General features: G+C 40.6%; 1 protein-coding gene across 1 annotated transcript in view; it reads left to right on the top strand.

Moving 5' to 3' along the window:
- The window catches only part of WDR7 (WD repeat domain 7), a 143,961-nt gene that overhangs the window by 42,407 nt on the left and 88,660 nt on the right, over positions 1–12,894 (top strand). The window contains exons 18-20 of the mRNA XM_075727208.1: positions 1,611–1,729; positions 3,198–3,321; positions 10,518–10,631. Coding sequence (XP_075583323.1) covers positions 1,611–1,729; positions 3,198–3,321; positions 10,518–10,631 — 357 coding nt within the window. The remainder of the gene's footprint in view (positions 1–1,610; positions 1,730–3,197; positions 3,322–10,517; positions 10,632–12,894) is intronic.

Raw genomic sequence — 12,894 nt, 5'->3', positions numbered from 1 at the left:
GCGTGGTGGGCTCCGCCGCAGTGCCGTGCCCAGCCCCGGCCGCAGGCTCAGCCCCGACACCGCGGGGACGGGCACGGGGCAGCCCTTCCGCTCCTGAGCCGAGGGCGCGCCAGCGCTCTCTAGCCCTCGTTACAAACCGAAAGACTAAAAATGTGATGCTCCTTGTAAAAAGAAGCAAACAAAATCAGTTTCGTGTCACTTAAGTTTTATTTTTGGTGTCTGTGAAAACTTCATGTTTATTTAAACCGCTTGGGGTTTGTGTTGGGGACGGGTTTTTTTCTAATAAATATTTATCCACGTTGTGAAGAATGTCTTTCTGCCAAAAAGATTGGCACAAAAACCAACCAAACAAGCAAAAACCCCTTGTATCCCTGTAAGCAAGTTGCTTTAAATCAGAATTTTTATGCCCTTATTACTAAGCTATAAATTCCTGCTTTCATGCATCTCAAGTAGTAGCAATGGTGCTCTCTTAAATTGGCAATTCTTCTTTTTAATCCATTTTTCTTTAAGGAAAATTGACATAGTGATTTCTTTTCTTGTAGCACCATGAAGAGCTTTATCAGTTAAAATATTTAGATTTTTGCTCGGTATTGCTGACAATTTAGAAAATACAGATCTGTTTGCTCACCTGAAGTATTTCTCCGGTTTCTCAAGTCAATGTAGAGCATAATACTAAAAGAATTTTTTTGCCTAGAGTACTTTACAAGCATTTTTACAAGCTACGTTGTTTGAGCTTGATATGCTTATCTTTACTGGTTTTAACTACACCCTATTGCAGGCTTGTAGTATGAATGCACCTGAAGTAAACGTGTTGAAGTAAGATTTAGATGGAAAGATAAGGAAATCAGACAAGTGTGTACTTGTACGTATTTGCATACCTTTTAAAAGGGGAGAGAAAATTCTATGTAATCTTTCTAGTGGTAATTCATATGCTAAGTTTTCTGTGATTTAATTCTATCACGCTTGCATGTAGGACGTTAAACATCATAAGTAATGCTAATTATGGTGTGAAGGGGGCATCTAAATCTTGAACTTGGAATTGTGGTTTATGCTTTTGAAAAAAAATTGGCCATAATATTTTCAGGGACTTTTTTGTATTTAGTATGTATGTTGAGTATATTCTTCAGGCTGCAATTGTAAAATGCGAGCATGCCACTGGACACTGAAGTCTTTTGGAGATGGGCTGGGGAGGAAGAGGGACATTTGTGTTTAATCGGGACTGATCTGAGGCAGTCTTCTGCTGAAGTCTCATTTGACTCCTGCACGTGTTTGGGATCTGACCAGCCAGTTGGCGCGGCACGCGTTACGCCCGGAAGAGCTCGTTCCTGTCCGAGGCAGAAAGCACATGCATGTGCAGCCTGCCCTGAGCTCGGCTGGCGTCAGTAACGATGGGTGAGCCCCGGGTTTCCACGGCAGAAGAAACAATTCTGTTGTTCTGCTGCAAATTTGGTTCTTTTTTGGTTTTTTTTAATCCCTCTTTCTCCCACCTTCTCCTGAAGAGCTACTGTGTACCAGGCCAGTGGCCAATGTCAACTTACTTGATGGCATTTTGAACTTAAAATTGCTTCGGTGTTTATTAGTTTGTCTTCGGTTGTGATGTGTCTTGACAGGGTGGAGCCAGCTTGCTGCCATGCACTGTGTGATGCTCCCTGACCTCTTGGGACTGGATAAATTCAGGCCCCCGCTTCTGGAGATGCTGGCTCGCAGGTGGCAGGATCGATGCTTGGAGGTGATCTCAGTCATTTTGTACTGCTAGGTTTTTTGGGTTTTATGGTGTCTTTTACTGATCACATTTTCTCTTAGTATAAAAAGGATATAATTATTTTCTGACACAAGTTCCTGCAGTTTTTACTTCAGATTTAGTAAGTTAACTTTCCGCTTAACCTGGCAAAATGTTGAAAAAGCTATCATGTCTAAAAATTTTTTTTTTTCTTTTTACCTTCTGGATGCTGTACTTTTTTTTTTTTTTTTTTTTTTAAGGAAATTATTGGATTAAAAACTTCCATGCTTCCATTAAGAATCTTATTAGGATTAAAAAACCCTACCCTGTATTTTTCAAGAGACTGCTGAGTCGCTTTATTTTTTGGAGCGTGTATACAGTAGCCAGTAAATGGTTTGTCACCCAACTGTTTGATAAATGACCAGTGGGCCTTAACACTACACCTGTGCTGTTGTGGCAAAAAATCTGCTGACTGTGCAGCTTTCCAAGTGGGAAGGGATTAACAGAGCTGGGTTGTAGACTGTAGGTCCTCAGCGGTCCTGTAACTTAATTGGGAATATGTTTTTTGCTACCTGATTGCCTATTCTTTTGCTAGATAGGATATACTGTGAGATGGTTTCCTGAGAGAGTAATTACTTAGAAACTCATTAAAATTTGTAAGCAACAGAAGTCCAGTTACTGGATATCCTTAGGTGTCAGGGTAGCATATTTATGTTCCGTTTGTCCACAATTTTTTATTTGACCTTGATGAAATCACTTGACTTCCTTGTGCGTTAAATCTTTTAGACCAAAAATAATGTGTGTATTTATGAATGCATGTTTATGAACGCTTCAGATGGAACAAGTGACATTAAACGGGGACAAATAGTACAAGATAGTACTTTGTATCTGTTGGTGTAAAACCCCAGATTTTTTCTTTTAAACTTTGGGAAACCTTTTTATGTATATCTTCCTCTGCTTTCATTGTTCAGTCTTCTGTAATACGGAGTAAATGAGTAAATCTGATGTGAAAAATATTTTTAAGAGATTTTTTTGGTTTGCTTTTATATGGTAACGTTCATGACATTTAGAAAGCTTCATTCATTGTACATTTGGAATTTTGGACCCAGCTTTGGAAATGCTGTAGAGAAGGGTGTTCACAAGACAAGTTGCCTATAGAAAACTAGAGTTTTGGTGGTGTTTCAATGCATCAGCACAAACATAAGGTTCAGCCTTAGTTCCTTGCGCAAGAAACCTGTCTTGCCATTCGCGGGATGGGAGCCAGCCTCGGCTGGTCACAGCGGGGCATGTCCTATTCCTGGTTAGTTGGCTTCTGTGGTTAAGGTGGAGAGGGGTGGGAAAAAAATGAAGGTCTACTAAAAGCTTAGTTTAGTTTTCTGTAGAAGTTTTTTTCTTTTGTTCTTGCTGAATTACACTGAAAGCAAACTGATAAATATTTGATATTTGAGTTTGTGTGATGTTCCTCTTGGCTTTACAGGTAAGAGAAGCTGCCCAGGCCTTGTTGCTGGCAGAACTCAGAAGAATCGAGCAGGCAGGTCGGAAAGAAACCATTGATGCATGGGCTCCTTATTTACCGCAGTACATTGACAGCGTCATATCACGTAAGTATTGCTGTGTTAAACCTGAAAATAACTTGGTTGCTAGATAAAATTTTTAAAAAAGCATTTTGTACACAAAATTATGAACAGTACGACCCATCTAGGGGAAAGTTCTAGGGGGAAAAGAAAATCTAGGGCTATATAGAAAGGTTTCTTGAAATTTTCAAAGTAATTTCACCATCATGAAATCACTTAGGGTCACTAACGCTGATTAGGTAAGTCGAACACTTCAGTACGTCTCATCGGGATCGGAGTGTCTTTTGCACGGGCTGTCCCTGCTGTTGAGGAGCTGGGCTGTAGTTTAGAGGTTTCAGGGAAGAAACCAGCTCTGAAAAAGGCTGATAAAATTACAAGGTGCTGGTGGTAAAACGCTGACGTTCCTTTTGAAAGAATGTACAGTTAGATTACAGAAACTGTTATCAAGGGATCTGTTGGCATCCCGGGAGCATAAAAGGACTCGGACAGGGGCTAATGCAGGGTCGTGCAGCGTACGCCCATCAGCGGCTGTTCAACGTTTGATGCACCGCCTGCCCGGTCGGGTGTTCAAAGCTCTTGGTTGCCAAGTGCTGCGAGGAGATACTGGGTAAAGTTTGGTCTCCAAATAAGTTAAATAGCTACCGACTGCTATTTAGTCTGTTGCATCTTTCTCCAAAATAGCTATTTTAATTTTATTCATTGTTATTAAAGCAGAGGTTGTACAGACTCTTAAGAGTATGTTCTTGGAAGATCTGTCAGCGTGATGAGATACTCCATTCAATTATCCATCTAGAAACTTGCCTTTATAGACTAATGTCCAAACGCATCTGCCTTATATAACAAACCAGTAAAAAATTATATTTTCATGAATGAGAATGTTTGCTTTTAAGTTGTAGGTGTTCATCTTTCTTAAAATGAGATTCTTTTTTGACTGAAGAATGTAGTTTCTATTCAGAGAAAGATCTCTATTAAATACCAATTGATTTTTGAGAGATGTGTAATAATCTTACTAAATCTAAATTGAATGCATAGATTACATGCAACACAGTACTTTAGAGTGGTGTTGAGAATTTGTTGGTAAGACTGAGCTGTTGTTAATTACAGCCTTTAGCCATGTAGCATTTGCCTTATTACGGGGATGTTGTTGCATGGTTAGATGTGCAGCCAAGCGGTGAATGATAAGTGAAAGTATGTTGTATACACCTGCCAGAGAGCCTTGATTCATCTTGATAGATATTTGTGCTCTTTTGTATATTAGGATTTTTTTCTTTTAATTGATCTGAGGTTGGTTATACTCAGTTTGTAGTATACAGCTCTAGCTGCTCTTTACTCTCAGGAGTAGCTGCTGTAGCACCTGTTGATGATTACTAATTTCTTTTCTCTGGAGTGATACCGAATGACCTTGTTGGGTGCAAGGTTATGGACATAATTGTCTTGGTGAAGTGTGTATAAACCACTCTGTAGTGCCTGCTTGAGCCAAACTGACTGTTTCCAAAAAAGGAACTTCTTTTTAACATACTTGAAAACAACCAGTTATTCCTGTTAGTTTCAAAAATTTGCTATTTCTGGTACTCCTCATTACTTAAACAGTTACATTTGAAAGTTTAGAGAAGAGTATGTTTTACACATGCATCAGTTGGAAGCATAATATTTTGTTCTGCCTCTTGTGCTTATGTTTGTGCTCAGGTTAGAAGCACGGCATGCTTGTTCTTAGCAACAGTCAGGGACTGACTGGTTTAAGAAAAACCTTGAGTATTTTGTATGCATTCAATTCAAGTATGCATACAGCAGTATTTTGGCCTTTATGTTAGTCATTAGCAAATCAAAGCACAGCATTTGTTTTAACACTAAATTAGGATGTGCTTATCTATCAGAACAGGCAAGTTTTTAAAACACAGTAAGAAAATATAAAATCGAGAAATGAGCTGAGCATGGCTGAATGAATGACTTGAATGTAGATGTTCAGTATTGCAAAACCACTGTTACTGGAAACCTTTCAAACAGGTCATGACTAGCAAATTGGAATTATTTTTTTTTATATACGTTAACAGTCTTGAAAACTATGGGAATTAAGGTTGCAGAGTTTCTGGTTCTCCTGAATGACAGGGCTGAGAAGGCATTTAATAGTGTTACTGTCCAAATGAATGTACACAAAGATGCTAACACTCTGAAGAAGAAGAATAATTACAATAGCAGAAAGGAGAAACCAAATAAGGAGCTACAAATGTTGCTGTTGTGGGCAAAGAGTGTATATATTAGTTACGTTGTAAGACATGATTAAAAAATGACATGTTTTTAAAGGTCTGGGGAGGAATTAAAGGGGGTCAGAATTATCTAGGATGGCCAAAATGGATACAATGGACTTCTGAAAAGCATATTTTTATGCTAGAAAGGTAAGGAGAAGAAATACAAAAGATACAGAAATACTGCTTTGATTCCTTCATCCGCCACTTCTCCCAATTTTGCCTCTTGATATAGGGGCATAAATTATTATCAGCATATTTTTGTGTCCAGCATACGTTATTACTCTGCAATAGTTCTTATATGCATGATGTACAAGCAGGGCTTCTCTTGCACATTCACAGGTTTGTTTTAATTAAAACAAGTGGCAATCGCTAATAGAAGCTGGCTGCTGATGTATGATACTTTGTCATATGCATTTAATTGGCTCTTGAATGAATCAAGTGTATGGTACCAGCAAACAGAGATGAAATCTTTCCCCGTTTGCATATTCGGTGCCCAGATCCAGCAGCAATTTTGGGACCACCTTACTCGTTCAGATCACGCAATTGGCATGTCTCCCGGCGTTTTGATAAAACGCATTCGGGAGACTTGAACCTGCGCGGGGTTATCTTTTAATAATCTTTTAACCGATGCAGGAGAGATTATTGTCCCGTGTAGATGGCGGGGTGGAGAGGCCGGGGGAAGGCCAAGCGGATCTCTTCTCTTTGCGGCACGCCAGCGGCCGGCGCTGCGGGGACTGTCTGCACGGGCCCCGTTCCCCGTCCCTGCTCCGGGCTCCCTCGCAGCTGCCCGCACGGCTTCCGCAGCGCGCCGTTGGCCGCTCACACGTGCGGACGCGTTAGGCTTTGTTTCACAGCGCCTCGGAGGGGGAACAATAAATCTTTGTTTTCTTTGGGCCTTCAAATCCGAAATCGGCACGTCGGCTTGCTGACCCCGCGTCAAACGGAATGGCTGTGTCGGTGATGCTAGGAATTACACCTGCGAGGGATGTTGCAGGTGTTGGTATTTTTCAGGCTCCCCCAGGGAGGAAAACAGCTACGCTTTCAAAGCTTCATCTTGCATCTGCTATGTCATGCGACTGAAAATATTTGCCATAGCCCTGTCCGCTCCTCGTTTGCGCAGCATATGATTGTTTCTGAAATGCTGCGTAGCCCGTGGGGCGTTTGCCACGAGGACGTGTTTTCAGGTGAAGTTCAAAAAGGGAGAAATGCTACTGCCTTTTCCTCCCTGCTTGTTCTTTAGAGCAAAGGCTATTTTCGGTGTCCAACAGACTCTGCAAATCAAACTCTCTTTCTTAAAGGGATTCCTTTGCTCAATATCATGTTTCTATTTCATTTCTTCTATTTACTTATTTACCTTGGCCAGTGTAACGTTTTCTTAGGAGGCTGAAGGCGTCGTTTCGGGGCGCCCTGCCGTGGGACGCCTGCAGGCTCCCGGCAGTGGGTCTGTCCGCCAAGCCCTGGAGGGACAGATATATTTTTAAATATGTGATGTTACTGCAGATAGAAAATGGCTACTCTGGCTTTAATGGAAAGCAAAAGGTTATCTCGGCCCGGCCTTTGTGTGCGTGCGGGATGCGGATGGGGCCGGCAGACAGGCAGCGCGCGGGGCGGCTGGGAGCTGCCCGGGATCGATCGGAGCGGTGTGAAGTGAATTAATGCGAGGCAGCCAGGCTGCCGGTCACGGCTGTGCTGCTCAGGCTCTGCAGGAATCTGTTTTCAATACGTTCTGCCCAGAAATTAGGTACAGGCTCTTCTCTTGCTTCCCATATTGCTAAATCCCAGTTCATTCAGGTAAACGTTTGTATCAAATTACCATTTCCTTTTAGGTGAAGATCTTGCGCGTGGCGGCACAAAATTAAAGAAATTTATATAGGTATCTTTAAATTGTGTCCCTCTTTAATCTGCTTGAAATAATCCGTATTATCACTGGAAAGCAAAATAAATATGAAAAGCCTATAATAACGAATATGCCGTTGTCAGTTTTTATGAATGCATTTCTGGTAGGCTTATACTTCTGTTACAAAGTTTTATTTAAAGCCAGATTAATTGAGTAAAACTTAATTAAACTTCCATCGATTTAAATGGGTGTTTTCATTGAGTAAGGATGGTTTGATTGGACCCCAAAGACTTTGCTATTTATATACGTAGTTGATCATCTTACTCGTGCAAGGTTGGACTTAAAAGAGCCAAAGAAGTAAGGCAAATAATTTTGTGCTGCAACATTTTAATGTATTAACTGAATAATGAGTTTAGGTTGCTGCAGTAAATAGTAAATTGTAATAACGGCGTAAGTTTCTGGTACAAGTATATCTTTCTTAATTTTCCAGTATTTTCTAATATGTCGACTGGCTTATTTCTGATACATTCAGGGGTTTATGATCTTTTTCACTTCTAAAATGTGTTTCTGAGACATTTTTTGTGAATTATGTAGAAAACACTTGTGTCCAGGAATACATGTTCCTTCTTACTGGATTTTCATTGAGGAGAAATGATAATTTATTGCCTGACAATTGCGTGATGGCTATTTTTCTCCCCTTTTGGCTTTATCCATTCAGTGGTTTTGGGGGAATGTTCAATCATTCTGATTAAATAGATTTTTACTTTTAATTGTATGAAATTGTAATAAACTTTTCTGATTTTTTTATGCGCTGTACTTAGAATTGACTCATGCAAAGGCAGTTCCTTCCATTTCATTGTAACTAGTCTTGCTGAGCTCTTTAGAAAGGTGTAGCTTATCTAATACGGAAAATCAGCCTCTCCTCAGCAACTCGGGGCTAGAAAGTGGGGAAAGAGGTGAGGTGATAACTAAAGAAACCAAAGGCTTTGAATTTTGGCCCAGCCTAAACCTGCCGTTTAGGGACTGCTTGGCCCTTGGCTTCTACTGACTTGGGTGTTCCACCACAGGAAATACTCCCCGAGACGAAAGCTCCTCGGCCAGAGCCTTCAGACTGCCCTTTTCAAAAGGCACGCAAACTCTTCCCCCTTCTCTGGGTATGGAAAGAAGTCAAAGATTTTTAGGCTATGGAAAATGGCATTTAGGGAACAGCTAGATGCTTGCTATGCCTGCAGAGGTTAGTAGCTACTTGTACTAACTGCAATGCAAAATACAAATCGGCGCTTAGAAAATAACCTCCTCTCTCCCCCTCAACACGCCGGCCAACTCCGGCGGGCGTACGCAGATGAAGAGTCGTGTTCGCAAATAGTTGGTGCTTGAAGGTGAAGGCAAAAACAGATTTTGGCGAAGCGGTGCTGGAATCCTGGTGCGTGTGTGGAAGCTGGCGAAGACCCCGCGGAGTGACGCCCGCGGGCTGCACTGCTGCACCGTAACGGTGAAGTCCCTGTTTTCAGGAGTGTCCTGAATAAGTTCCTGCGCGCTCTGTACTGGCGCGGGATCTCCGTGCAGTCATGCCAGCACGCTTACTGAAGCGATACGCTGGCGATTCAGCAGTGCGTTCGGCCTGGCTGTGTGTTTATTATCGCTGGTTTCTGTGTGTTGGCACAAGGAGAAGGACAGTCCAGAGAGTTATTAAAAGGTACTGGTTTCTTTATAAAGAGGTGATGGCGGAGTAAGGTTAGCAATTGCTGTCGGACAATCGCTCTGTTATCACCAGGTGTAAGTAATTACTTCGCTAGGAATACTTAGTATTTAAAAACAGTACTAAAAAAAGTAAAATCTGGAGTAGTCATGAGAACGTTAATGGTTCTGAACTGGTTTAAAGATGAGCCAGAGTTAAATGGCTTTCAGGTGTGGGATTCACAAACCTTGTACACAGCCAGCAGAGACTTCCCCCCTTGTGATTTGTTATGATACCGCCATCTTTTCATTTATCACACGCATTCATGTGTTTGGAGAAGACTAGGGAGTTATGACGTGAAAACTACTGCGAACTGGAGTAATGCACGTTAGTGATTTCATAAAGGCGCTCTAAAAGCAGAAGGGGAGCAGCAGCGGGTGCGGTGGGCAGCTCCCAGTGCCCAGCGCCACGCCACTGCTGGTGCTCGTGTTGGTCAGCGAGAGGTGGCCGCCTTCCGCGCGGCAGGGTCACTTACCAGACTGAATTTCTTGTTGACTCTTGCCTGGTGCTGACGAGGGGCCCTGGTCCTTTTGTTAATGGGGACTTAATGCCCCTGTGGCTTGCAAACCTCATGCCACAAGCAGTACAGCAGCAATCTCTTCATATAATAAGATTTTTTCTTTTTGATAGTATAAGCTGACATAGAGGATGTATTGGGAGGAGAGAAATCTCATCAGGGCATCGCTTCAGTCTGCTTTTTAGCTTTCCTAAAGCTCTTTGGGAAGACTATTTGTGAGCCTTAGCAAAACACTTCTTTTGATAATCCCCTGATTGAATTGTGGTAAGGCTCATATAGGGAATAATTAAAGATTATAACTGGGCAGAGTATAAACCAGCGAGTTATAACTTTAATCACGTGGTGTTACGTGGCACAATTTGGTGTTCATCATGTAATTTCTAATAGCAGCTAGTAGATGCATCCCAACCCAAATGACATGGAATGAGTCAGCTGAATTAATATACTCTGGAGGTAGCCTGGCAAAACGGCACCTTTTTTGGCAAGAGAGATGGAGCATTGAGAGGGGATGTAAGAAGTTCTGCTGGAAGTCTGTATTTTGTGGCTAAATAAGTTATTAGTGTGTAATGTGTATCTAGTATTTTTAACGATGCTAGAAGACATCAGAAAAAGAAGAAAATACAAAAGAGGTATTTACAGTATGGAAAGGTTTTGGGGTTTGTTTTTTTGGTTTTTTTGTTTTTTTAAAGAATAGGTTTGTGAAAAGTCTGCATACAGTATGAAGGGAAACCAGAAAATAGTTGCTGTTTGCTTTATCTGTGTTTCATAGGGTTACATTGCATGGTTCAGAATATCAAAAGATAATTACTTTTTTTTTCTCCCTAACCTAAGGATGTTACCTGCCAAAATCACTGACTTCTGTGGGTGTTTGGTTGTCTCTTTCAGCTGGAGTAACCACAGAAGCCATGCAAACTGGCAGTGCAAGCCCAGATTCATTGGGAACAGAAGCAAAAGTTCAGGAAGAAGAGCACGATCTGGTGGACGATGACATCGCGGCAGGTGAGCGTTAATATAATGAATATGTTATTTTTTGGCATAGTAGGTATATTGGAGATAGAACGCTTTCTGCCAAATAGCATATTTTTCATGAGAAAACTAAATACTAAGGCTGCTTATGAAGAAGTGTTCTATTAGAAATGAAGTTATTCAAAAGTAGAAAAGAGCTGTAGACAAAAACTAAATACCTGCTTAACTGTTACGACTGTAATATTGTGTTACTTCTGAATCATTATCTATATTTTAATGTATGCGTTACGAGCTTTTACGTCTGCCTGCAGCCAACACGTTTAGCTTGTAGTTCTTGAAGATTAAAGGCTTTATATGATCCTTTCTAGTTATCCCTTAAATTATTTACCTTGGTGAAAGATCTGATGTAAGGGTGCTACCATCAGTCTGCTTGATTTGAGGTTTTTTCAACAAGTAAGCGCCTCTAGTTTGTCGCACATAGAATTTCATTATATACTGAGCATGCTGTCATACGGTATGGAATAGCCCTTCTATATATTATATATATTTCATTTCTACAATACTCATATAGCTTTTTACAGTTGCTCTAGTTTATTCTAGACTGGCAAGTAAAGTCAAGAGTTCTGGTCCATCAAGGCATATTCTGAAATGACAGACCAAGCAAAAATATGCATTTAATTATAAGCAGTTATCTTTTGATTCTCTTTTCATGCTTATTTATGCAGTGTCATAAGGAAAATATCTATATGCTCAATATCCGTATCCTTGGAATTTGAATGACTACAGTATGTATTTTAGCATAGCATACTGCAGATTATAGAGCGTGAAAGCTATCTATTTTTTTTTTTGACTGAGCTTTGTATAGATTTTTGTGAAAGTCCAGAAGAAAGCTAGTTATTTCTATTGACCTGAAGACAGTGTGACGGATCTAGTTTGGGGTCAAGTCTCTGGTTGAATGTGCCTGAGCCAGGATTACTGCTGGTGGAAGAACAGCCTGTCTGGAGTAGGGAGCGTTGGCACGGGCTGGGGGTGAAAGGCTAACTGGAAATAGCCAAGAGGGAGGCAGGGTGCCGGGAATGCCTTTAGCAGCTAGGGGATGATGCAGGACTTGTCAAGAAACAACGACGACTGGGTGGACCCTCAAAAAAAAAAAAAAAAATTAATGAATGGGCTCGGCATACCCTAAAACACAGATTTCCCCAGCATGTACATCAGATCAGTGTTTCCTTCAGGAACATAGACCATCTCCTTGGCTCCCCATCTGTTAGAGACCTTCTGGTTCTTTTTCTGGAAGCTTTGGCAATAGCAGTATTATAAACAGGCGTGTGTTATATCTGGGACAGCTTTCTGCCCCTTTGATGTCATGTGTTCTTTTCACGGGAAAGAGATTCAGATGGGATGCTTTAATGGAGTAAGTTCCAAATTATGTGCGTGTTTTGCTATGTGCTAGGCTGAGGTTTGAGGTTTTCAGAAAGCTATCAGCTGTGTTGCTAGAGTGTGATGGTAGTAACAATTTTATTTACAGAGAAAGTGTTTGTTATTAACAGCAGTTGAGCTTTGAAAAAGTATCCTGAGTAAAGATGAAATTTCGGTCTACAATTGAATACAATTAGTTTTGTGTTGGTAGAATACAAAAAAAAAAGTTCCGAGACAATTTAAACTTAACCTTATCTTAAAAAAAAAAGGTGCAGCTTCTTTCTGTAGTGGTCCTACTAAGGCTAATATTTATTGATTGACTGCACAAAGCAATGCTGGTGTGCAGTGGTCAACAGGATTTTTTTCAGTCAAATTGAAATTCACCAAATGCTTTCATTTATCCAAATAATTTTTTAAAAGGATCACTTTCACATCAGTCCTTTTAGAGATTAAAGCGCTTTAGCTTAGCTGGCTGAAAAGCACTGAAGCCTGTTTCTGAAAAATAGTTCAGTAATACACTACAGTGCCTCTTAAGCATTTAAAAACACGCACGCAGGAGTTATTTAGAAAATTTGGTCTATCTTCAAATGCACTGGAAATACATGCAAGAATAATCTTCCAATGTAGTAGTAGTTTTTATTGCTATCTTTAATGCCTGAAAGGCTTTTCTGGATAACAGAAAATAGAACAAATGTTTTGCTTAAATAATTCACATGTGGACAACAGCACTTTTTCCCTAGTTGGGCATAAAATCTGCTGGCTTCAGTGGTCAACGTTTTGCAACTCATCATGATGGTAAATTGGCTTTTTCAGAAATTTTTTTTTTTTATTTTGTAATTTGTAATCTATTTGTATTTTCAATGTAATTTTAAGATCTAAG

Source organism: Pelecanus crispus, chromosome Z (assembly GCF_030463565.1).
Source record: "Pelecanus crispus isolate bPelCri1 chromosome Z, bPelCri1.pri, whole genome shotgun sequence".
In the NCBI taxonomy this organism is placed as follows: Eukaryota; Metazoa; Chordata; class Aves; order Pelecaniformes; family Pelecanidae; genus Pelecanus; species Pelecanus crispus.
Note: the sequence above shows the minus strand (reverse complement) of the source record. Positions and strands in the feature narration are given on the sequence as shown.